The 27,738-nt window shown below is 44.9% G+C and overlaps 1 protein-coding gene across 1 annotated transcript in view; it reads left to right on the top strand.

Annotated features, from left to right (window-relative positions):
* The window catches only part of loxhd1a (lipoxygenase homology PLAT domains 1a), a 217,640-nt gene that overhangs the window by 41,250 nt on the left and 148,652 nt on the right, over positions 1–27,738 (top strand). Inside the window, exon 6 of the mRNA XM_080204031.1 lies at positions 412–586. Coding sequence (XP_080060157.1) covers positions 412–586 — 175 coding nt within the window. The remainder of the gene's footprint in view (positions 1–411; positions 587–27,738) is intronic.

Raw genomic sequence — 27,738 nt, 5'->3', positions numbered from 1 at the left:
CTTCTGAAGCCAGCTTTTTCCCTGAACTCAAGCTTAAACTATTTGAACATAGAAAAACCAAGCCATAATTAACTTATGTTGACCTTTTATTTCCTTCTGTTGTTTATCGCCAAGGCAATCTGGTCATACAATCATTTAATGGCAACTACGTGCTTTATCACATACAGCAACCTAGTTCTCAAAGACACCAACACAAAATGTAGGTTTTTCCCCTCAAATGTTCATGGATTATCACAAATAACATCCTCGGGAAGTGCAACAACTCCACACTCTTTCGTTCTGCAATGTAGCAAATTAATACTCTCGCTAACGCCATCATTTCATCACCATACCTAATTTTGCACAGAAGGGCTGTTCTGCTTATCTCCAGTATTATCTGCAAGGTTTTGATTCCTTTTGTCATTGTTCTAGCACGATGGTCTGGAAAAGCAGCAGGCATGGTACGTGGAAGAAGTTTCCATCATAAATACTGCCAGGAACAAGGCGTGGACTATCCCCTGCAGAAGCTGGCTATCCTTATTTCATGCAGATTGCCAGCTGAGCCGCACATTCTCACCAGTCACCGGAAGACGTAACGACTACACTGGTTAGTAAGAGACAGCCATCTAGTATAATTAATTGTGGCTGTATGTCTCTGTGTGAGACTGGGTGTGCACCAGCAGGTTATAGTCCAACAGGTTTATTTAAAATCACAAACTTTCAGAGCATTGCTCCTTCATCAGATGAAGATTTCACCTGATGAAGGAGCAGCACTCTGAAAGCTTGTGATTTCAAATAAACCTGTTGGACTTTAATCTGGTGGCGTGTAACCTTTCTTCTTGTGTAAAGAAGTTGCGCATTCTCCCCATGTCTGCTTGGTTTCGCCTGGGTGCTCCACTGTCCTCCCACAATCCAAAGATGTGCAGGTTAGGTGGATTAACCATGGTGACTTACCCCTTAGTGTCCCAAGTTGTATAGGTTAGATGGATTAGTCATGGTAAATATGTAGGGTTACTGGGATAGGATGGGGGAATAGTCTTGGGTAAGATACTCTATCAGAGAGTCGGTGCAGACTTGATGGGTGGGATTTTCCGACCACGCTTGCCCCCAAGGCTGCAAATGCCCACCTGAGGTCAATGGATCTTTGCATGGTCCACCGAATTTTCTGTTTTGCTCACTACAATTCCCGTGGCGGGCAGGATGGGAAAATTTCACCCGATGGGCTGAATGGCTTCGCTCTGCACTATGGGAATTCTATGAATCTATGAATTCTGTGAGTTTTGGGTCAAAAATTGAACTGGAATGTTCATAAACAGAATTTTGGGGGTGATTCTCCCAAATCTTAATCTCATTATCAGGCCCAGGACTGAATTCTGCGTGTTCGCGTGCCTGTCCACCCTCTCCCACTCCGCCTGCCATGGTTCACTCCAGCAGGGTTTACAACAGCTCCCTGCTAATGGGAATGACTTTCATTTTTAATCAGTAACAAAATTTTGGAAGGAGCCGATGTTAAAAAATCGTATATAATAAATGCACATTATTGCCTTAGTAAAACGTAACACTAAATGGAGTTGATCATTGGCCACATCTTTTGAAAACCTCCTTCTCAATGCACTTAACTGATGGTATGCATAGTGATGTGAGTGATATAATGAGAAGGTGATATTTTACCTAACGCTGGTGGGTAACAGAGCTGCCTGAACACAATTTATTGGGTTAACTTCTTTTGGCTTTCATTCTACATTGATGTGACAACTGAATTAAAGCTGAGGGATAGAATGGCCAATCTAACAGCACATTCAATCCTGGAAAATGTCTTGAGATGTCTAGAACATTGCCAACTCTCTCCTTAGCATTGGATCATCATTAAAATATATATTATTAAGTAATGAGCCACTAATCACTCCTCTGAACGAGGAAGCTTCAGTAAACCATGGGCCTCCTTGTGAACAGTTGAGAAGCCTTTCCACCTTGACAACTAGAACTGACGTCATGACAATACTAGTTAGTATCTTAATAAAAAATTCAGGTGGGTTCTATTTTTGCTAATTTAGGAATGGATACATTCAGCTCAACTCACAATCAAGCAGCTGGCTTAATTAAACTGAAACAAAAACAGAAGGTGCTGGAGAAGGTCCAGCAGCATCTGTGGAGAGAGAACCCATCAACATTTCAAGTCCGTGGTGGATGGAAGGAATTAACATTTGTTAATGTGATGCCAATTAAACTGCTTTGTCTTGGATGGTGTCAAGCTTCTTGAGTGTTGTTGGAACTGCACCCATCCAGGCAAGTGGGGAAAATTCTATTACACACCTGACTTGCACCTTGTAGATGGTGAACAGGCTTTTGGAGTCAGGGGGTGAGTTTCTCGCTGTAGGATTCCTACACTCCCGCACTGCTCTTATAGGCACAGTTTCTGGTCAATGGTATGCCCTAGGTTGTTGATAGCTGCTGATTTATTCTAGGGCACAGCCTTTGAACCTCAGGGAGTTGGCCGTTAATTAGGTGAACCTAGATAGTGAGTATTGGCGTTCGGGACGTCATAGCTGAGCCTGACCTTGTCTCAACTGAAAGCCGTGTGTTTTCTAAAGTAATTGTTGGATCATGTCTTATTAAGATGCTGACTGACTAGGCTCTTTCACTGGTTTTGTCATTCACTGGTGTCAATGTTCACTTCAATCACTTGGCATTATTGGGATGATCATGGCAGTCCCATGGGATTAAGAAACGTTATCATCCCATTAATAATAACTAAATGACTGCAGGCTACAATTTGAATGGGTTTCATCATTGGCAATGGAACCATAGAATCCCTCCAGTGCAGAAGGAGGCCATTTGGCCCATCAAGCCTACATCGACAATGATCCCACCCAAGCCCTATCCCTGTAACCCCGTATTTTGACCGTGCTAATCCCCTTGACAATAATGGACAATATTCCATGGCCAATCCACCTAGATCACATGTCTTTGGAGTGTGGAAGGAAACCGGAGCATCCGAAGGAAACCCACGCAGACAAGGAGCGAACATGCAGACTCCAACAGACAGCGACCCAAGGTGGGAATAGAATCCAGGTCCCCGGTGCTGTGAGGCAGCAGTGCTAAACGCAGTGCCACCCGTGGGTGCCTTTTCAAAATTGGATTCTGAAGATAAATAAGAAATAAAAGAAGCACACACCCAAATACACACAAAGCCACAAGAGAAGTTAGAGTGACAGGAGAAGAAAGCAGTATTTTCACAAAGCCTTTTTGCTGCTGATAACCGGGAATCCAATTACAATCGAACAATGTCAGTAAATGGAAAGCCCATTTTCTTATTTAGGAGAAAGTTTTGGGAATCTGCTGCCCCCTCCACTTTCCCCTTCTGACCGTTCCTTTTCCAGACATTAGTGAGCTTCATTTTTATTTAAACAACTTCATGTTCGACCACCACTCACCTTGTTGCCATTTGGTGTCAGTGGGCGGAGGCCCCGCTCTTTTCAATCCTTCAGAGTGTCAGTTTCCACTGGGCTGGACTAGATATCAAAGAAAGTCACCACATTTACTTTCGCATCAGCCTGGGAAGATGCAGCAGTAACATATCCTGGAGCTAAGACGAACGTGTACTTTTTATAACGTCAAATAAAAGAGCACCGTTTACAGCAACCAACAATGCGTCAGTACAACAAGAAGGAACAAAAAACTGGTGAGACTGGCATGTAGTGTTTGAATTACTTTAGTTCATGTTTCAATGACAAGAATGAGTTTAGACACCAATTTTATTAACTTGTGCTAGGACAATGTCAGCAATTAAATTGAAGCTTAAAATGTTTACTGAAAAGATTATGGCAACCAGCAGAGGCCTGACAGGTCTGGGAGAGATACCTATCAGGCCTCTGCTGCTGCAGTTGATCTTGACTGAACACCACCCCCCCCCCCGCCCTTCCCCAGCTTCCCCACGGCCAATTGCAAGCACCATACCGCCTGGAAATATTGTCCCCTTCTGGCCCCGCTCCCGTCAACCCTCCCCTGTAGGTCTTGCCCCCGTAGCCCCCGTCCCCTCGAGCCCTGCTCTGCCACTCCCTGATGGGCAGTGTCAGGATTCCTGGAGGGCAGTGGCTGTGTGCCTGATGGGCAGGGCCAGGGTACCAGGTTGGTACTGCCCAAGGGGCACATCCACCCTTGACCTCCTGGGTGGGGGCGCTCAGTGGCCTTTGGTTCTACTGGCGAGGCCATCACGAATGGTCATGGAGACCATACATGATCTTCGCCAGAAAGAACCACTCCCGACAAGGCCATAAAGACAAATGAGCCCGGACAATGGCATCCCAAGCTGGTCAATAAAGTTTTACATATATTTTAATGATTTATTCAGCCTCTCACCGGAAATGGGCAGGAGACTAAATGTATTGGCTCTCCTGTGTCGGTAAGATCACGAGCGGTGAGAAATCTCACCCATCAGTAAAATCATCCCCTGGATTACTAATCCAGTGACAAAACCATTTCTCCACTCTCTCCCCTAATCAAATGTATCATCACTATGTTATCATTCACAGTTGGAAATTTTAACTGGGAGTTCTGGACACAGACAGAGCTTGTGAATGAAACAAAATAGTGACAGGAGGTACAGGGTTTCTCTGCCCCTGTAGAAAATACAGTACCACAAACATAACAACTGTCTCCCGTCTTGTGGCAACCAGGCAGAAAAGAACCCAGGAATGTGTTTGCTGTGTGGAGAGAGAGAGATCACAGAATTGTAGTCTTCACACTGTTATTCTCAAATCTTACAGTCATTCACAGGATGTGGGCTTTACTGGCTAGACCAGCATTTATTGCCTATCCCTAATTGCCCTTGGGAAGGTAGTGGTGAGCCATCTCCTTCAACTGCTGCAGTCCCTGATGAGTAGGTGCACCCACAGTGCTTTTAGGGAGTGAGCTCCAGGATATTGACTGAGCGACAGTGAGGAAACGGCAATATGACAGGAAACGGCAGTGAGGGCAGCATGCTAGCACAGTGGGTGGCACGGTAGCACAGTGGTTAGCACTGCTGCTTCACAGCTCCAGGGTCCTGGGTCGATTCCCGGCTCGGGTCACTGGCTGTGTGGAGTTTGCATGTTCTCCTCGTGTCTGCGTAGGTTTCCTCCGGGTGCTCCGGTTTCCTCCCACAGTCCAAAGATGTGTGGGTTAGGTTGATTGGCCATGCTAAGAAATTGCCCCTTCATGTCCCAGGATGCGTAGGTTAGAGGGATTAGTGGGTATAATATGTAGGGATATGGGGGTAGGGCATGGGTGGGATTGTGTTTGGTGCAGACCCGATGGGCCGAAGGGCCTCTTTCTGCACTGTAGGGTTCTATGAATTCTATGAGTTCTATATATTTCCAAGTCAGGGCTATGAGTGAGTGACTTGGAGGGGAATTTCCAGGCAGTGATGTTCCCAGGAATCTGCTGTTCTTGTCCTTCTAGATGGTAGTGGTCATAGGTTTGGAAGGTGCTGTCCGGGGTTCCTCAGTGAGTTCCTGCAGTGCATCTCATAGATGGTACACACGACTGTCTGCTACTGCGCGTTGCTGGTGGAATGAATATTTGTGATGTAAAGTGGGTTGCTTTGTCCTGAATGAAGTTAACAACTGTGAGTCATAAGTGACAAAAGAAAAGCATTAAAAACAATTCTTACAGTAATTTCATCATTTAAGCCATTAAATGCAAATTTCTGAGGTAACCGGGTTGATTGGATGGAGTTCTCTGTGCTTTGCTGAGAGGGATGAATGTTTGCACAATGATCGTATAGAGTAAAGAAAATTACAGCACAGGAACAGGCCCTTCGGCCCTCCAAGCCTGCACTGACCATGCTGCCCAACTGAACTAAACCCTTTACCCTTCCGGGGACCATATCTCTCTATTCCTGTCCTATTCATATATTTGTCCAGACGCCCCTTAAAACTCAGTATTGTATTTGCTTCCACCAGCAGCGAGTTCCAGGCACCTGCCACCCTCTGTGTAAAAACTTTATGGAATAAAAGCAAATTACTGTAGATGCAAGAATCTGAAATGAAAAGAGAAATCGCTGGAAAATCTCAGCAGTTCTATAAGGAGAGAAAAGAGCAGACGTTTTGAGTCCAGATGATGCTTTGTCAAACTTTGGGATTTTCCAGTGTTTTCTCTTTTAGTATCATATAGTGGAAGTTTTGAGATGCTCTGATGCTGACTTCAGATAGGAGACAGGCAGGTGGAGACAGGCTGTTGGTCAAACTGGAATTATGGTAAAGCGCTGTCTGTTTAAACACTGGCCCTCTGTAGCCAATCCAAATTCAATGACAATTTCAACTGGGATTGTAGATCCATTCTGGAAGTAATGGTGAAGGGCATCACCTTTTATTATCAAGGAGAATAAAGACAGGGAAACCAATAAGTAACTGACTGAAACATTTGGCTTTTTGACATCCCTTTATAAGATGGCATCTGGGGCACTCATGCACATTTCTGGTGTAAGACCTGCTGGACACCAATTTAGTGAGTACGTTAGCATGTGCATAGCGTGCTTCCACCTGAAGTGAGCTAAGGAGGCAGATCGTCATGACAATCAGTCTGTAACATTGATTTGAAAACAGCATTGCCATTTTGGTGTTCCAGCTAACGTCTGCTCTGAAATCACACAACTGACCCCGTGTTCAATAGCAGCAAGGATTCTTAATCTGTATTATTCAAAGGGATCACAACTACTTGCATCTTTAGTTGCTGATTGATTTCTACTGGCTGCTGCAGCAATTGTAGAAGTGTTTAATGGTTTCCAAAGTTCTCCAGGATTGCCAAACACTAGTGGTAGGTGCAGGAAGTCCTGGTTTAAGGGATGCTGCGCAAACCACTTGCTCCCAGAAATGATGACAGTGGCTTTCATTCTTCTTGGGCTACAGCATGACAGGGAGAATGCTCAGAGGTCACACAAAGTGAGACAATCTGCTGGAAGTTGGGGTGAAAACAAGGAGGAGTAGAGTTCTCAGCAAGAGGGCATTGCTGCCCAGCTCAGAGAAGTTTTGTCATTTAGAAAGGCACAGATTAATCAAGGGGAATAGGCAGGTATTTGTTAAGCATTTCATCAAATTTTTAGATGGCAAACTTAAAAGTTTCCTTTTCCCCTACTCAATCTTTGGCTTATTTTTGTTCTGTTTAGTTGGTTTAATAAATAGAGGCATAGCAGAGCACCTCAGTCCTGTGGGATGCATATCCTGTTCTATGTGGAAATTCTGAGAATCTACTCATGCATCATATGTCTAGGAAATCATAGAATCCCTACAGTGCAGAAGGAGGCTATTCAGCCCATCGAATCTGTGCCAACCACAATCCCACCCAAGCCCTGTACAGAAGAGTACAGAAAAGCAACAGAGAATCTGGTGGAATGGTATGATGACAATAATCTCTCCCTCAATGTTAGTAAAAGTAAGGAGATTATCATCGACTTCAGGAAGCGTAGTGGAGGTCGTGCTTATCTACCTCAATGGGAATGTCGTGAAAATAGTGGAGAGCTTCAAGTTTCTGGATGTCCAGATCACCAAGAACCTCATCATGATCCCTCCACACAGATGCTATAGTTAAGAAAGCCCATCAATGCCTCTACTTTCTCAAGAGGCTAAGGAAATTCAGCACATCCACTATGGTTCTCATCAATTTTTACAGATGCACTATGGAAAGTTTAATTTCCAGATATACGACAGCTTGGTTTGGCTCCTGTTCTGACCAAGACCACAAGAAACTACAAAGGTTTGTGAACGTAGCCCAGTCCATTATGCGAACCAGCCTCCTATCTATTGACTCCATCTGCACTTCCCGCTGCCTCAGAAAAGCAGCCAGCATAATCAACGACCCCACACACCCCGGACATATTCTCTTCCACCTTTTTCCGTCAGGAAAAGGATACGAAATTCTGAGATCATGTACTTGCCAACTCAGTAACAGCTTTTTCCTGCTGCCTTCAGACTTTTGAATGGACCTACCGTAGATTAAGTTGATCTTTCTCTATACCCTAGCTATGAATGTAACACTATACTCTTCACCCTTCCCTTTCTTTCTCCCCTATATACTTTATGAATGGAATGCTTTGTCTATATAGAACATGAGAAATAATACTTTTCATTGTATGTCAATGTCACGGACAGAATGCCTGTGTTCCCCACTGCCTGAGATCAGTATCTAAATTGGAGCGAAGTGTGTCTTTTCATTCCCTTAGAGAGCATATACCAGTTAATGCATTCAGCAGCTTTTGTGAGCTAGAATGAAGAAGGCTATTTATTCTTGCACATTTAGCCCAAATTAGTATATTAGTATATTGTCTCACTCTCAGTCTCACACAAGTTCACAAGTTCAAGATCTTCTGAGGCCCAGTCAGTCTAGTTTGGATAGGGGAGGACATTGTGATACAATGGGAGGTTGGTGGCATCCATCCAGTTCCATTTGCCACAAATTGAGTTTCCATCATCTCCTTTTTCCAGTATGAAACATGGAGAGAGGCAGTCTGGAAACTTCATATCCTGGGACTTTCCGGCTCTGCCATCCCGGGTTTCCCCAAATTTGGATCCGGCAATCCATTCAAATCCCCATTGACTTTGATGGGATTAGTTGACTCTGACAGGGGTAGGGCCTGGAAAATCCTGCCCACAGTGTTTTGTGTTAACCTGCTGAACCAAGTGCCAAATAGGCACTTAACTGGTGGGTGGTGGGCAAAGACCCTGACTGAGAAATACCGTTCAGTCAGAAGGCTGAATACCGTTCAGTTGACCAGACGGTGATTCTCAGCCCAGGATTATTGCTGCATAAAAAGCTGCAGGTCAGTGATGCTGAGGGGTGAGGATCATGGAACAGGTTGGGAATCAGCAGCAAGGGCAGGAGGACTGGCTCTCAGTGGGTCCCCCTCCCTCCTTCCCAATGCTGGGTTCATCATGGGACATGGGTGTCACTGGCTGGCCAGCATTTATTGCTCATTTCTAGTTGCCACTGAAATGGAATAGCTCGCTAAGCCATTTCAGAGGGTAGTTGAGAGTCAGCCACATTGCTGTGACTCTGGAGTCACATGTAGGTCAGATCAGGGAAGTACGGCAGATTTCACTGAAACATAGAAAATAGGTGCAGGAATAGGCCATTCAGTCCTTTGAACCTCCACCATCATTCAATATGATCATGGCTGATCCTTCCCTAAAGGACACTCGTGAACCAGATGGGTTTTTCTGACAATCGACAATGTTTTTTGGTCATCAGTAGATTCTTAATTCCGGATATTTTTTATTGAATTCAAATACTACCTTCTGCCATGACAAAACTGGAACCAATGGGTATCAGGGAACAAACTCTTTGGATGACCCTCTGTCAAAGCATTTGCTGAGTTGCAAACATCGCAAACTCTCCACTGGTTGGAGTCATACCTGGTACGTAAGAAGTTGGTTGTGGCTGTGGAGGGTCAGTCACCTTGGCTCCAGGACATCTCTGCAGGAGTCTCTCAGGGTAGTTGAACTAATGCAGTATGCACAATGTTCAGCACCGCTCACGACTCCTCAGACGTTGAAGCAGTCCACGTTCAAATGCAACAAGATTGGGACATTATCCAGATCAGTATCTGAGGAGTTGCGAAAAGTGCTGAACATTATGCAATCATCGGCGAATATCCCCACTTCTGACCTGATGACAGAGGGAAGGTCATTGGGGTACTCACCCATGCTGGCTACAATGAAAAGGGAAAACGCAGGATGGTGGCCGGGGGGTGGGGTGGAATTGGAAATAAAGAATTATGAAGGTTGATTTTTCTGGCTCTGTTCCCAGGTGAGTTGGATTGCCTGGATGGGGTAAATGGTCAAATCATTTTCTTGTAATGGAACCCAACCTCTGCTTCCCCCATTCAATTTATTAGCAGAAAAGTTGGCAGTTTGTTTCGCACATGTGCACTCTGACCTGCCTGTTGCACCCAGATGACCTCATGCTTTGAGTCAGATAGGAAAGCCTCCACTATAATGTTCCCAGCAAAGACGGTTTCTGTAACTAATGGCCTGCGGAACTACAGAGCAAATTGTTCCTGCTGTATTTGAATTTCACGCCTATGTTTAATGGCAGGCTTCCCTATCACTTACTCTGGATCATGGATACCATACGGATAAAAGGCTGATTCATTCTGGCTCAAGATACAATGATTGTTCCTTGACATCTTGGTTATCTGCTTGTTAAATTGAAAACAATTTGAAATCCCGATTCCCTATCCACCTCCCAAAAGTTTCACTTGAGGTTGTGTTGCTAATTATAATTGAAATTGCATACCAGTCACTGAACAAGAACAAAAAACAAAGAGCAGCACAGGAAAAGGTCCTTCAGCTCTCCATGCCTGCACATATCATGATGCCTGTCTAAAACTAAAATCACATGCATTTACAAAGTCTGTATCCTTCCATTCCCATCCTATTCATGTATTCGTCTAGTTGCCTCTGAAATGCCGCTATTGTACCTGACATTCACCACCCTCTGTGTGAAAAATTTGCCTCATACATCCTCTCTAAACATTTCCTCACAAACCTTAAACTTATATCCCCTAGAACTTTACTTTTCTACCTGAGGAAAAAGCTCCTGACCATCCACTCTGTCCATGTCACTCATAATCTTGTAAACCTCCATCAGGTTACTCCTCAACCTCCGTCATTCCAGTGAGAACAAACTAAGTTTCTCCAACCTCTCCTTATAGCTAATACCCTCCAGACCAGGCAACATCCTGGTAAACCACCCTTTCCAAAGCATCCACATCCTTCTGGTAATATGGCGACCAGAATTGTACACTACATTCTAAATGAGCCTCAACTAAGGTTCTGTACAGCTGCAGCATGACCTACCAATTTTTATACTCAATGCCCTGACCGATGATGCCAGATTTTTAAAAAAAAATTATTTAATAGGATGTGTTCCTCACTGACTATGCCAGTATTTTTGTTGCCCATTTCTAATTGCCCTTGAGAAGGTCATGGTGAGCTGTCTTCTTGACCTGCTGTAGATCATGTGGCGTAGTTAGGAAGGATTGACAGTGATAGTGAAGGAACCGTGACAAATTTCCAAGTCAGGATGGTGAGTGGTTTAGAGGGGAACTCGCAGGTAGTGGTGTTCCCACATGTTTGCTGTCCTTGTCCTTCTAAATCATAGCGATCATGGCTTTGGAAGACGCTGTCGAAGGAGCCTTGCTGAGTTGCTGCAGTGCATGGTCTCCTGCGGGGTTCTCTGGAGGCTACGTATCACCTAAACTTCAGCCAATACAAAGAGTCATGAAAGCCAGTGTGTCAGTTTAAAGACATATCTTTATTAACCAACGATGGAAGGGAGAGATAACACTGGTCAATCTGATGCCTCTCAACGGAGAAGGCTTTGAGCTTCGTAATATAACTCTGAGGTTACAATGCACAGATTGATCAATTATACATTTTTCATAACTAATAAAAGGCAGGAGAATTTGATATCAAATCATCTTTAATATAAATCAATCATTAATAATACTTGTCACATATTTTAGCCAATTACATAGAACATAGAACATAGAACACTACAGCACAAACAGGCCCTTCGGCCCACGAGTTGCGCCGATCACATCAACACCTATCTATAACCCCCAATCCCATAAAACCCCATATACTCATCCAGAAGTCTTTTAAAAGACCCCAGCAAGTTCGCCTCCACCACCACTGACGGCAGCCGATTCCATTCACTCACCACCCTCTGAGTGAAAAACTTACCCCTAACATCACTTCTGTACTTTCCTCCCCGCACCTTAAACCTGTGTCCTCTCGTAGCGACCATTTCAACCCGGGGAAATAGCCTCTGAGAATCCACCCTATCTATTCCTCTCAACATTTTATAAACCTCTATCAGGTTGCCTCTCAACCTACGTCTCTCCAGGGAAAAGAGTCCCAGCTCCCTCAACCTATCTTCATAAGGCATGCCTCCCAGTCCAGGCAACATCCTTGTAAATCTCCTCTGTACCCTTTCAATAGCTTCTACGTCCTTCTTATAGTGAGGCGACCAGAACTGCGCACAGTACTCCAAATGAGGCCTGACAAGGGTCTTATAAAGTTGCAGCATTACCTCCCGACTCCTAAACTCAATCCCTCGATTTATGAAGGCCAGTACACCATACGCATTACGTTCTACTTTCTGACATCATAGGATTTCATTGGTCAATAGAATCCGGATGCTTCCTCCCCCTATTGCTGATATTTCTTCCTCTGTTGCCTAGTAACCCCCGATGCCTAGCCACAAATTCAAAGTTAAGTTTCCCACCAACTCCTGCTACGTCACCAGTCAAACGAGTCAGATGTACATTCTTTTGTCTGAGAAGGGACCTGCTCCTGTGTCCTAGAAGGGACACATCCAGATATGTCTTATCTGAACAGTGTGAAAAACTCTATTCATAAGTAGCCATGGGAACCATACCACTAGCAACTTTTGCCAATAAGACTTTACATATTCTGAGGATTTATTGTTTCCTAAGAATGTGGTTCCGTCTGCTAAGACTTCATCCCATCACCACTCTCAGCAGCCTGCTCTTGGCTAAAATGCACAGTTTTATAAAATGCAGTTAATACATTTAACATACCAAAATACATGTTTAAATCAGAAATACTTGTTCAAATCTCATTCTTATTTGTCTTTATTCAGGCAGTCCCCCTGTTAAACTGTTAGTCTGATTTGAGGTCATTTCATTTATTGCTAGTATTATTAGTATTATTGCTAGTATTTTGGTAGTGACTTAAATCCCTGATTGTTTGAAATTTCTCTAACCTATTAGGGTTTTTTCCCCAACATGGTACACACTGCTACTACTGTTTGTCAGTGTTGGAAGGAGTGGATGTTGAAGGTAGTGGATGGGATGTTGATCAAATGGGCTGCTTTGTCTTGGATTGTGTTGAACCCGAGTGTTGTTGGAGCTGCAGTCATCCAGGCAAGTGCAGGGTATTCCATCACACTCCTAATTTGTGCTTTATAGATGGTGGATAGGTTTTGGGGTGTCAGGAGGTGGGTTCCTGCACCCAGTGACCTCAGCTGTTTCTTGATATCATGTGAGTTGAATTGGCTGAAGTTTGGCATCTGTGATGGAGGAGACTGAGATGGAATCATCCATGTGTCATTTCTTGTTTTTTGCACTAAGCTGTTGGCCTTCCCATGATTGAGGATGGAGATATTTGTGGGGTCTCCTCTTACAGTTGTCCACCACCATTCACAACAACGTTTTGTAGGACTACAGAGCTTAGTCTGTTCCGTTGGTTGTGGGGTCGCTTAGCTCTGTCTATCACTTGCTCCATACACTGTTTGGCGCACAAATGCTCCTGAGGTTGGCAGCTTATTTTTAAGTATGCACAGTGATGGTCCTAGCAAGCCCTTCTGCACTTCTCATTGAACCAGGGCTGATTTTTATGGTAGACTGGGGGCTATGAGGTTACCGATTGATATTTGCCTTGTCCTTAGGTGACACAGTGTCACAGTGGTTAACCTCACAGTGCCAAGGACCTGGGTTCAATTCCAGCTTTGGTTGACTTCCTGTGTGGAGTCTGCGTGGGTTTCCTCTGGGTGCTCTGGTTTCCTCCCACAGTCCAAAGCTTAGGTTGATTAGCCAGGCTAATCCACAGAGTTACATGGACAGAGTATTGGAGATGGTCTAGATAAGATGCTGTTTCAGAGAGTTGATGCAGACCTGATGGGCTGAATGGCCTCTTTCTGAAATGCAGGAATTCTGTGATTCTTGTGTGGTTGAAATGATTGTGCTCAAACCCAAGTGATCTGCCTATTAGAGCACTAGCATAGACCTGAACAACTGAGGTGGTGTAAGATTTTTTTCCTATTCTTTCATGGGATGTGGGTGTCAGTGTTTGTTGCTCATCCCTAATCCTCCTTGCACTAAGTCATTTCAGAGAGCAGTTAAGAGTCAGCCAATTGGTGTGTGTCTGGAGTCATGTAGCCCAGACAAATGGCAGATTTCCTTCCTTAAAGGAACATGAGTGAAGCAGATGAGCAAGCAACTGATTTATTAATTAATTCAATTTAAATTCCACCAGCTTCTGTGATGGGATTTGAAGCCATGTCTCCAGAGCATTAGCCTTAGCCTCTGGATTAACAGTCCAGGTGCATCATCAGTACATCACCATCTCCCTGATGGATTCCAGTCGTAGGTCAGATCCCTGTTCTGTCCTGATCTTGGTCATTTAGTGTGCTGCAATTTTTCTGAGTAACTCTTCTGAGCCAGGACTTGCAACTTAACCCATTGCTTAACAATTCCTGTCATTTGTAGGGTTGACTCCAAATGATGACATTCAACTTTACCTCATCATTGTCAAATGAAACTCCAGCATTCTTGTTTTGTCTGACTTTTGATGTGACGTCAAGTTGTGATTAAGTCAGAAATTTCTCCAGTTTAATGTGACAAGACTGATATTTATCTCCTATCAAACGTTCCACACTGTATAACTATGACTGTGTAGCCAAATTCCCCTCCAACTCGATTTTCTTGTTTGCTGATGATGCCATCTAGTACACCGGGACCTCAAACATGATGGGACAGAGGAAAGAAATAGAGAATTTGGTGAACTGGTGCGACAACAATAATCTCTCCCTCAATGTCAGTAATATAAAGGAGATAGTCATGGACTTCAGGAAACATAGTGGAAGACATGCCCCTGTCTATATCAATGGAGTTGGAGTGGAAATAGTCAAGAACTTTAAATTTCTAGGTGCCCAGATCACCAACAACCTGGTCCCTCCATGCCAATGCTATAGTTAATGCCTCTACTTTTTCAGGAAGCTAAGGAAATTTGGCATGTCCACTGTAACTCTCATCAACCTTTCCAGATACACCATGGAAATCATTCTTTCTGGTTGTATGACGCCTGCTCTGTCCAAGACTGCAAGAAACTACAAAGGGTTGTAAACAAAGCTCAGTCCATCACTCAAACCAGCCTCCCATCCATTGACACTGTCAAAACTTCCCGCGGCTTTGGAAAAACAGCGTAATGAAGGACCCCACGCACCCCAGACATCCTCTCTTCCAGCTTCTTTCGTTGGCCAAAAGAAACAGAAGTCTGAGGTCATATACCAGCTGACTCAAGAACAGCTTCTTCCCTGCTGCCATCAGACTTTTGAATGGACCTACCATATATTAAGTTGATCTTTCTCTACACCCTAGCTATAACTGTAACACTATATTCTGCACTCTCTCATTTCCTTCTCTATGAATGGTATGCTTTGTCTGTATAGCACAAAAGAAACAATACCTTTCACTGTATACTAATACACATGACAATAATAAATCAAATCAAATCAGTCCTCTTGGTAACATGAATATAGGGTGGAAGTTTCCAGCTGCACTCCTTCCAAAACAGGAAAATCCCACCTGAGATCAATGGACCTTTGTATGGTCCATGTCCCGTCCACAACTCTGTAACTCACATCTCAACTACATAAAATCATGGACTGATACAAACTATCATAGAGGCTTAGGGTACAAAAGGAGACCAGAACTCTGCCAGAACACTAAAAGCTGCTGTTGATGAGAATCTGGAAGAAAAACAGTAAATACAGAAAAAACACAGCAGGCTAGACAAAACCTGCTGAAGGGAATTGAAGAGTTCCAAGAATGGACCTCTTGTTAAAAGTCTGTTCAGATGCTGTCTGACCTGCTGAATTCCATGTCAATTGACATTAAGTGCCCACTTAAGAGCCTCAATTGGTGGTGTCGTGGGTAGGTCATCCACCAATGTTCCCACCTTAGACATAATCCGGGTGTAGGCAGGAAAGTGCCCTGCTACCTTCCTGTCAGACTAAATGCGCTCCCACACCAAACATGCCAAAGGGAGGGCACAAGATTCAGCCCTTTGTGTTAGGAATGTTTCCTCATTTCACTCCAGAAAAGTCTGGATCTAATTTTTGACTGTGCTTCCGTGACCTAAGCTCTCCGAGCCAGTGTAAAAATAGTTTTTCCCTCTCTCTATCCTGTTCCCTTTAATATTCTGAAAACTCATGGGTTCAGATCCTGCACTGCTCATTAATGATTCTTCAATCTGATTGGTTAAGATACTACACTGTTCACACTGGCCTTGTTCACACTGATCCCAAGTCCCCTAAGCATGGCACAGTGGTTAGCACTGCTGCCTGACAGTGCCAGGGACCTGGGTCAGAATCCTGGCTTGGGTCACTGTCTGTGCATAGCCTACATGTTCTCCCCGTATCTGTGTGGATCCTGCAGCTTCTTCCCATAGTTCAAAAGATATACTAAATTCTCCATCAGTATACCCAAACAGGCGCTGGAGTGTGGCGATTTGGGTATTTTCACAATAGCTACCTTGTAGTGTTAATATTTTTTAGCCATTCATGGGACGTTGCTGGCTGGCCAGTATTTATTGCCCATCCTAATTGCTCAAAGGCAGTTGAGAGTCAACTGCCTTTGAGCAATTAGGACCCTTAGAGGATGAGAGGGAGGATTTAGTGGTAGGGGATGAGGAAATGGCTGAGGCCTTAAATAAGTTTTTTGCCTCGGTCTTCACGGAGGAGGACGCGAATAGTTTCCCGGGTATTAAAGATAGAAGGATGGTAGGAGTTGAGGGCCTGAATGTGATTACTGTCACCAGAGAGGTAGTGCTTGATCGACTAGCGGGACAGATGGTGGACAAGTCCCCAGGACCGGATGGAATGCATCCCAGGGTTCTGAAGGAAATGGCAGAGGTGATAGTAGATGCCTTAGTGATTATTTACCAAACTTCGCTGGATTCCAGGGAAGTGCCGGAAGATTGGAAAATGGCTAATGTTACGCCACTGTTTAAAAAATGTAGCAGGCAAAAGGCAGGGAATTATGGGCCGGTTAGTTTAATGTCTGTTGTGGGAAAAATGCTTGAATCCGTCATCAAAGAAGAAATAGCGAGGCACCTTGAGAAGAATTGTTTGATAGAGCAGATGCAGCATGGATTTGTTAAGGGGAAGTCGTGTCTGACAAATTTATTGGAATTCTATGAGGATGTGACTAGTGCGGTAGACAGAGGGGAATCGGTGGATGTGGTGTTTCTCGATTTTCAAAAGGCGTTTGATAAGGTGCCGCACAAAAGGTTGCTTCAGAAGGTTAGGGGGCATGGAGTTGGGGGTAAGGTGTTATAAGAACATAAGAACATAAGAAATAGGAGCAGGAGTAGGCCATCTAGCCCTTCAAGCCTGCCCCGCCATTCAATAAGATCATGGCTGATCTGAAGTGGCTCAGTTCCACTTTCCCGCTTTCTCCCCATAACCCTTAATCCCCTCTCTTATCAAAAACCCATCAACCCGTGTCTTAAAAATATTTAGCGAGGCAGCCTCCACCACTTCAATGGGCAGAGAATTCCAGAGATTCACCACCCTTTGAGTGAAGAAGTTCTTCCTCAACTCCATTCTAAACCGCCCCCCTTTTATCTTGAGGCTGTGCCCCCTAGTCCTACTGTCTTTTTTGAGCGGGAAGAGTCTCTCCACCTCTATCCTATCCATCCCATTCATCATCTTAAACGTCTCAATGAGATCTCCCCTCATTCTTCTAAACTCTAACGAGTACAAGCCCAGTTTATTCAGCCTCTCCTCATAGCTCAACCCCCTCAACTCCGGTATCAGCCTAGTAAACCTCCTCTGCACTCCCTCCAAGGCCAAGATATCTTTGCGCAGGTGCGGCGCCCAAAACTGCACACAGTACTCCAGCTGTGGCCTCACCAATGCCCTATACAGCTGCAGCAAGACCTCCCTACTTTTATATTCAATCCCCCTCGCTATGAAGGCCAGCATCCCATTCGCCTTCCTGACCACCTGCTGCACCTGCAAGCTGGGTTTTTGCGACTCATGCACAAGGACTCATGCACAAGGTCCCTCTGCACCGTCGCCTGCTGCAGTTTTTCGCCCCGTAAGTAATAGTCCTTCCTACCATTCTTCCTACCAAAGTGGACCACCTCACACTTGCCAACATTAAATTCCATTTGCCATTTCCTGGCCCATTCGCCCAGCCTATCTAGATCCTTCTGCAGACTCTCCACACCCTCCGCACAATTTGCCGTTCCCCCAATCTTGGTGTCATCAGCAAATTTCGACACCCTACACTCGGTTCCCTCCTCCAGATCATCTATATAATTGGTAAAAAGCTGAGGCCCCAGCACCGACCCCTGGGGCACTCCACTAGTCACCATCCGCCAATCCGAATAGCACCCATTGACCCCCACTCTCTGCCTCCTATTTGACAACCAATCCTCTATCCACGCTAACACCCTACCCCCAACTCCATGTCCCTCGACCTTCTGCAATAACATCTTGTGAGGTACTGTTAGTGTGGATAGAGGATTGGTTGTCTAATAGGAGGCAGAGAGTTGGTATCAGTGGATGCTATTCTGATTGACGGTTGGTGACTAGTGGAGTGCCGCAGGGATCGGTGCTGGGGCCTCAACTATTTACCATTTATATAGATGATCTGAAGGAGGGGGCTGAGTGTAGGGTGTCGAAATTTGCTGATGACATAAAGATAAGTGGAAAAGCAAATTGTGCGGAGGGTGTGGAAAGTCTGCAGAGGGATCTAGATAGGCTGAGCGAGTGGGCAAGGCCCTGGCAGATGGAATACAATGTTAGCAAGTGTGAGGTTATCCACTTTGGCAGGAATAATAGTAGGAGGGATTACTATTTAAAGGGCGAAAAGCTGCAGCATGCTATGGTGCAGAGGGACCTGGGGGTCCTTGAGCATGAGTTGCAAAAACCCAGTCTGCAGGTGCAGCAGGTGATCAGGAAGGCAAATGGGATGCTGGCCTTTATGGGATAGAATATAAACACAGTAAAAAGTCTGACAACACCAGGTTTTAGTCCAACCTATTTATTTGATAATATACTCACAAGCTTTCGGGGTTAGCCCCTTCGTCAGGTGAATGGAGAGTTCTGGCCTCAGACAGAGCATATAAAGCACAGACAGTTTAGAGACTAAACTGTCTGTGCTTTATATGCTCTGTCTGAGGCCAGAACTCTCCATTCACCTGACGAAGGGGCTAACCCCGAAAGCTTGTGAGTATATTATCAAATAAATAGGTTGGACTAAAAACTGGTGTTGTCAGACTTTTTACTGTGTTTACGCCAGTCCAACACCGGCATACCCACATCATAGAATATAAAAGCAGGGAGGTCTTGCTGCAACTGTACAGGGCACTGGTGAGGCCGCAGCTGGAGTACTGTGTGCAGTTTTGGTCGTCGCACTTGCGCAAGGATATTTTGGCCTTGGAGGGAGTGCAGAGGAGGTTCACTAGGCTGATACCAGAGATGAGGGGGTTGGACTATGAAGAGAGGCTGAATAGACTGGGTCTGTACTCGTTGGAGTTTAGAAGGATGAGGGGGGATCTTATAGAGACGTATAAGATAATGAAGGGGATGGATAGGGTAGAGGTAGAGAGATTCTTCCCGCTTAGAAAGGACAGCAGGACTAGAGGGCACAGCCTCAAGATAAGGGGGATGCAGTTTAGAACAGAGTTGAGGAGGAACTTCTTCACTCAAAGGGTGGTGAATCTCTGGAATTCTCTGCCCGTTGAAGTGGTGGAGGCTACCTCGCTAAATATATTTAAGACACGGGTAGATAGGTTTTTGGTAGGCAAGGGAATTAAGGGTTATGGGCAGAAAGCGGGAAAGTGGAATTGATCCACTTCGGATCAGCCATGATCTTATTGAATGGCGGGGCAGGCTCGAAGGGCTAGATGGGCTACTCCTGCTCTATGTTCTTATGTTCTTATTAACCACATTATTGTGGTTCTAGGCCAGATCAGATAAAGATGGCAGGTTTCCTTCCCTAAAGAACATTAGTGAACCAGATGGGTTTTTCCAACAATCGACAATGGTTTCCTAGTCATCTGTAGATTCTTAATTCCAGATATTTTTTATTATTGAATTCAAATTCCACTATCTGCCGTGGCGGGATTCAAACCCGGATCCCCCAGAAGATTATCTGAGTTTCTGGATTAATGATCTAGCAATAATAGCATTGAGCCATTGCCTCTCCACAAACCTATTGTGACCCTAATAAATAAACTTAAACCTTTCGAGGGTGCCATGCGATTTTGGCTCTGAATTACAATGGGTTCTGTTAAACATCAGTGTGATGTACGAGGGGTAGCTGGTTACTGACAGTTGACAGCAAATTCCTACTCAAGGTTTATGACGCGTGACATAGGTACAGCAGTCCCAGTGCTAATATGATGGCATCACTAAATCAGCCCCATAATGGTTGCAGTTTGTCTTGTGCATTTGATTTGATGACTATACACTGGGGCAAATCTAGAGTTGCATAATAACACTTACATAATGCATCCACAGGAGACAAGCAGGCTGATTGCATTTAGATGAACAATTTCATTCATAAAGCTAATGCATTCTCAGGTTACCAGCCAAAAGGTGCAGAACTTCCAGGGGCAGTGAAACACAACCTGCCTAAATTTGAAACCTGACCTACAAGTAAGCTAAAGCAATCTTTAATGCCAGATTAGTTTATCATTTGCCATTTGGAGACTAGCCTGTCATGTATACAGACCATGCAACAAGGCATTTTGGTGTCAAGTAATCTTGAAGGTTCCCATTACATTCTGTACATTACATAATTGTGCCTTGCAAATGCTAAATTACAAATAATGTGTAGGGTAAATAATGCAAATGTTATGTGGAACATTAAAATAGCGGTTATGAAGATAATGTTATAGAAAAGCATTATGTAGTGTCAGTAGCTCCCACATGCTAAATGGAAGTAACTATTAAGTTGACAGTCTTAAGTCCTGGAAGGGAACAGTGCAAAGATTTAGCTCAAATACATTGTGAGTGCAGGATTTACCCAAATCAGGTCATTTGGCATGGGTATAAGAATGAGGTTGAACATTTTTTGTTGGTTTAATTTACTTCCTTCTCCCAGCACTCCCACCAATTTTGCTATTTTGCCTGTCTGCCAGCCTGATCTTGTCATGAAAATTCTGGGACTTAATACATTGACATCAAGATAACAGTTTGTTCAGCTCCTGCTAGAAACTTTGAACCGTGACCCCAGTTTCATCCTCCAGTCCGCTACCAGCTAAGTCTGAATCTGGCAGTGCCCGACATTCTGCCCAATCCTTAGGTAAGGTTCAATCTCAGATCCTAACCACCAAGGCTGCTTATATCCACCTTGGTAACATTTCCAAGCTCCTTCAACACTCATGTTTATTTTTGAAAACCTCACCACCTGATTCTCATAGAATTCTACAACAGACTGGAGGGGCTGATTGTGGACAAGTCCCCAGGACCGGATGGAATGCATCCGAGGGTTCTGAAAGAAATGGCGGAGGTGATAGTGGATGCCTTGGTGGTTATTTTCCAAACATCGCTGGATTCCGGGGAAGTGCCGGAAGATTGGAAAACGGCTAATGTTACGCCGTTGTTTAAGAAGGGTGGCAGGCAAAAGGCAGGGAATTATAGGCCGGTTAGTTTAACAACTGTTGTAGGTAAAATGTTAGAATCCGTCATCAAGGAGAAAATAGCGAGGCATCTTGAGGAGAATTGCTTGATAGAGCAGACGCAGCACGGTTTCGTTAAAGGGAAGTCGTGTCTGACAAATTTACTGGAGTTCTATGAGGATGTGTCTAGGGCGGTGGATAAAGGAGAGCTGGTGGATGTGGTCTTTCTTGATTTTCAGGAGGCGTTTGACAAGGTACCTCACAAGAGGTTATTGCAGAAGGTCAGGGGGCATGGAGTTGGGGGTAGGGTGTTAGCGTGGATAGAGGATTGGTTGTCAAATAGGAGGCAGAGAGTGGGGGTCAATGGGTGCTATTCGGATTGGCGGTTGGTGACTAGTGGAGTGCCCCAGGGGTCGGTGCTGGGGCCTCAGCTATTTACCATTTATATAGATGATCTGGAGGAGGGAACCGAGTGTATGGTGTCGAAATTTGCTGATGACACCAAGATTGGTGGAAAGGCAAATTGTGCGGAGGGTGTGGAGAGTCTACAGAAGGATCTAGATAGGCTGGACGAATGGGCCAGGAAATGGCAAATGGAATTTAATGTTGGCAAGTGCAAGGTGGTCCACTTTGGTAGGAATAATGGTAGGAAGAATTATTACTTACGTGGTGAAAAACTGCAGCAGGCGACGGTGCAGAGGGACCTCGGGGTCCTTGTGCATGAATCGCAAAAACCCAGCTTGCAGGTGCAGCAGGTGGTCAGGAAGGCGAATGGGATGCTGGCCTTCATAGCGAGGGGGATTGAATATAAAAGTAGGGAGGTCTTGCTGCGGCTGTATAGGGCATTGGTGAGGCCGCAGCTGGAGTACTGTGTGCAGTTTTGGGCGCCGTACTTACGCAAGGATATTTTGGCCTTGGAGGGAGTGCAGAGGAGGTTTACTAGGCTGATGCCGGAGTTGAGGGGGTTGAGCTATGAGGAGAGGCTGAATAAACTAGGCGTGTACTCGTTAGAGTTTAGAAGAATGAGGGGAGATCTCTTTGAGACATATAAGATGATGAATGGGATGGATAGGATAGAGGTGGAGAGACTCTTCCTGCTCAGAAAGGACAGTAGGGCTAGGGGGCACAGCCTCAAGATAAAGGGGGTGCAGTTTAGAACGGAGTTGAGGAAGAATTTCTTCACTCAAAGGGTGGTGAATCTCTGGAATTCTCTGTCCGTTGAAGTGGTGGAGGCTACCTCGCTAAATATTTTTAAGAAGCGGGTTGATGGGTTTTTGATAAGAGAGGGGATTAAGGGTTATGGGGAGAGGGTGGGAATGTGGAACTGAGCCACGGCAGATCAGCCATGATCTTATTGAATGGCGGGGCAGGCTCGAAGGGCTAGATGGCCTACTCCTGCTCCTATTTCTTATGTACAATGCAGAAGGAGGCCATTTGGCCCATTGAGTCTGCACTGATCACAATCCCACCCAGGTCCTATCCCAGTAATCCAATGCATTTACCTTGGTTGGCCCCTGACACTAACGGGCAATTTAGCATGGTCAATCCATCTAACTCACAAATCTTTGGATGGTGGGAGAAAACTGGAGCACCCAGAGGAAACCCATTCAGACATGGGGAGAATGTACAAACTCCACACAGACAGTGACCTAAGCCGGGAATTGAACCTGGGTCCCTGGCGCTGTGCGGCAGCAGTGCTAATCACCGTGCCACCATGCCACCCATCTCATATGATTCTTTCCACCTTCCACAAGCTCTCCCTTACATATTTCCAACTTATCCAAAATGCCACAACTTCCTTCCCTTCCTGTACTAAGTCCTGCACACCAATTAGGCTCAGTCCTGACTGTCACTCACTGGCTCCCCGTCTTCCCTCCCAAAATACCTGCTCTGTGTCTACAGATCTCTCCCTCATCATAACCTCTCCTATTTCAGCAACATCCCCTAGCACTGAGTCTCAGTTAATGCACACAACTCTTCTGATTACTGTCGGTTGTACCACACTCCCCTTCCCCATCCAAAGTTCAGTATCTCAAAACCATCCTGTGCCAACTGCCTGAAATTCCCTTCTTATAATCATTCCTACTTCAGTCCTCCCGTTCAAAAACTTTCTTAATACCGCATCTGCAGCCACCTCCTTGCATTGTCTTTACTGCTCAATATTCAGTCTCTGTTCTATTTGTAACACTCTTTAGGGGTATTTCTTAAAGTTAATTTATTAGTCACAAGTAAGGCTTACATTAACGCTACAATGAAGTTACTGTGAAGTTCCCTGAGTTGCAACACTCCGGCCCCCATTCGGTTAATGCACCTAATCAGCGCATCTTTCAGAATGTGGGAGGAAATTGGAGCACCCGGGGGAAACCAGTGCAGATACAGGGAGAATGCGCAAACTCCATGCAGACAGCGACCCAAGCCAGGAATTAAACTTGGGTCCCTGGTGCTGTGAAGCAGCAGTGCTAAAATGCAGCATTGGTGTGAATTATTGTTCTGAGTATATTAATAAACTGAGATGATTTTAACTTTGGTTGGCATTCGTCTATGATGAAGTATTTAGTGGAAGAGAATGGAGTGAAGCCTGGCTCATTTTAATTTTGGACACTCATCTCCCATCTAAAACTATCAGGATGATGTCAAGGCAGGCTGACAGGGGAGAGGATTGGGGTGTGAGGTAGATACTGCCAGATGGTCACCGGCATAGTTAAGTGGTAGGGTCAGGGAGGGCAGCAAAGAATTGATGCCAATTGGAGGAAGGAGAAGAAACATCAAGAGAGAAACTTCCTGTTCCTGCGGGTTTCCGAGGAATATAGAACATAGAACACTACAGCACAAACAGGCCCTTCGGCCCACAAGTTGCGCCGATCATATCCATACCTACCAGGCCCTAGAACTATCTGTAACTCCCAATCCCATTAAATCCCATGTACTCATCCAGAAGTCTTTTAAAAGACCCCAGCAAGTTCGCCTCTACCACCACCGACGGCAGCCGATTCCACTCACTCACCACCCTCTGAGTGAAAAACTTACCCCTAACATCTCCTCTGTACTTGCTCCCCAGCACCTTAAACCTGTGTCCTCTCGTAGCGACCATTTCAGCCCTGGGAAATAGCCTCCAAGAATCCACCCTATCTATTCCTCTCAACATTTTATAAACCTCTATCAGGTCGCCTCTCAACCTTCGTCTCTCCAGGGAGAAGAGACCTAGCTCCCTCAGCCTATTTTCATAAGGCATGCCTCCCAATCCAGGCAACATCCTTGTAAATCTCCTCTGCACCCTCTCAATAGCTTCCACACCTTTCCTGTAATGAGGCAACCAGAATTGCACACAGTACTCCAACTGGGGTCTGACAAGGGTCTTATAAAGTTGCAGCATTACCTCCCAACCCCTAAACTCAATCCCTCGATTAATGAAGGCTAGTACACCATACGCCTTCTTGACCACATCCTCCACCTGCGAGACTGATTTAAGAGTCCGAAAATTAAAGCTTACCTTGGCCCTTTCTGGCCACACTGCTGCCTGTCATGAGGTTTCTCCAGTAGAATATGAAGGCCTCCCCTCTGAGGAGTACAAATAGCATGGCAGTGCCAATTATGTCAGTAGGCCATGACTTCTACATTTTACAATTGGGCAAGTCCAAACAGAATGGCTTTGTGCCAGTAAGTCCAGCTTGTCCACTTTGAATCTGTCCCACACACTATTCCCACCCAGAAGTGGAAGTTAGAATCACCTGCAGTGTGACAGTAAGGTTAATCATCTCAGTATAGGAGTTCTATAAATAAAATGATCATGTTGTCAGCCTTAAATATTCTAGAGACGCCATGGTGGCACAGTGGTTAGCACTGCTGCCTCACAGCGCCAGGGACCCAGGTTTGATTCCTGGCTTAGATCTTCTCCTGTGTGGAGTTTGCATGTTCTCCCCGTGTCTGCATGGGTTTCGTCCGGGTGGTCGCGCAGTCCGAAAGACATGCTGTTAGGTGCATCAGCCATGCTAAGTTCTCTCTCATGTACCTGAACAGGCGCCGGAGTGTGGCGACTAGGGGAGTTTCACAGTAACTTCATTGCAGTGTTAATGCAAGCCTAATTGTGACAATAATAAATAAATTTTAAACTTTAAAATTCAGGGATTGTAACAGAACTTGACTAAAGAACTAAAGGTAGGATAGAGTTAAGCAATGTGCTGTGATAAAGACATCTGAATTCAATGACAAAAATCCCCCTGCAGAAGACTTGGCACAGAATTTGTTTGAATGGGGTTACTGTTACCTCTTCCAAGGTATAATATTCAGTCTGTGTTAATGTACAGTTTTCATTGTCTGCTTCAATTGAGGTGGTTGGAGACCTCAGGTAAAGCTGAGACATTCCCCACCTGAAAAGTGATCCCGGCACCATAAATTATGGAGAGGCCTGAAGCCTGATGATAGAGTTTGTGCTCCAGGGCTCTTTTTACACTCTGCTTTCTCTTCAAGTCACGTGGCTCTGGCAGAGTAGTAATTTTTCATGAGATTCCTGTGGCTGTGCAGGACAGAGCAGGGAGCGAGTTGGCATATGAATGTGAGACGGAGGATAAAGGGTAGGAAAGTTAAATTGAAAATGATGCCAACATGAAAGACAAGAAGAAAAAATCAAAGGACCGCTTCGACGAAGATGAGGAAGAAGAAGAAACAGTGGAAAAAAGGAAGAAAAAGAAAGCGCCATCAAAGGAAGAGTCCAACAAAAGGTCCAAGTCAAAAGGCTCAGTCGAAGATGATGATCCTGATGAGAAACCTCGAAAGGAGAAGAAGAAAGGGAAGAAATCCAAGAAGGAGTCAGATGACAGTGAGGAAGAAGTAAGAGGAAAGAGAAAGGATAAATCAAAAGGCAAAAAATCCAAAAAGGCATACAACTATCAGGAAATCTATGAGAAAGAGCTTCTGACATATTGCACAGAGTCCTCAGATGATGGAGAGGATCTGTACCACAAGAAGAAAGGTCATTATTATTGCCAATGTCTTTATTTCTCTCGATTTCACATCATTTATGTCTGTTTTTCTGTGGTTAAGTTACAGGATGTTACTTTCAGTATTACACTTCTAATTTAAATATCTAAAAAAAGGACGGGGAAATATACCAAATACATTGATTTCATTTGATTTATTATTGTCACATGTATTAACATACAGTGAAAAATATTGTTTCTTGCGCACTATACAGACAAAGCATACCGTTCATTGAGAAGGAAAGGAGAGAGTGCAGAATGTAGTGTTACAGTCATAGCTAGGGTGCAGAGAAACATCCCCCTTCTGGAGTACTGTGTACGGTTCTGGTTGTCACATTGTGTACAGAAGATGCAGAGATTCTAGAGAGGGCACTAAAATAACTAACAAGATAATACTCGAAATATAGAAAGTTATCTCTCAGGAGAATATGAACAAGCCAGATCTCTCCTCTCCTGAAACAAGAAGGTGGAGGGACACCATGTAAATTACAGGAAGTTCACAGAGGGTGGAATTTTTATTTATTTATTTAATGCAAGTAGGCTTGCATTAACACTGCAGTGAAGTTACTGTGAAAATCCTCTAGTTGCCACACTCCAGCACGTGTTCAGGTAAAATGAGGAAAAAAATTGCATTGTAATGCACCTAACCAGCACATCATTCATACTGTGGGAGGAAGCTGGAGCACCCACGCAGACATGGGGAGGATGTGCAAACTCTGCACAGACAGTGACCCAAGGCCGGGAATTGAACCCAGTTCCCTGGCGCTGTGAGGCTGCAGTGCTGTGCCACCATGCAGCCCACTTTTATAGGTGAATATTATACTCTACTGGGGCCGGGCTGGCAGGCATTGGGGGAGAGGTCGTAAAACTGATCTCAATGCGATAGACACCTTTTCCTTGCGCCGACCGCAGTCCCAACACATTTTTGCCCAGGGATTCATAATGGAATCATTGAATGCTTACAGTGTAGAAGAGGCCCTTCCACCCCTTGGGTCCGCACTGACACATTAAAAATACCTGAACTCCCACCTAAACCCATCTGAGAGCATTGGCCCATAGCCCTGAATGTTATGATGCACCAAGTGCCAGTGACTCTCCGCTACATTATCCCTGTAATCCCACACATTTGCCATGGCTAGTCCATCTAACCTACACAGCCTGAGACACTAAGGGGCAATTTGCCACGGCCAATCAACCTAACTTGCAAATCTTTGGAATGTGGGAGGAAACTGGAGCACCCGGAGGAAACCCACGGAGAGAATGTGCAGACTCTACACAGACAGTGACCAAGGCCAGAATTGAACCTGGGTCCCTGGCGCTGTAGGGCAGCAGTGCTAACCACTGTGCCACCGTGCTGCCCTGGC

This window comes from Carcharhinus amblyrhynchos, chromosome 1 (assembly GCF_965287045.1).
Source record: "Carcharhinus amblyrhynchos chromosome 1, sCarAmb.v2.hapA, whole genome shotgun sequence".
Classification (NCBI taxonomy): Eukaryota; Metazoa; Chordata; class Chondrichthyes; order Carcharhiniformes; family Carcharhinidae; genus Carcharhinus; species Carcharhinus amblyrhynchos.
The sequence above is the reverse complement of the archived record's forward strand: the minus strand, read 5'-3'. Positions and strand labels throughout refer to the sequence as shown.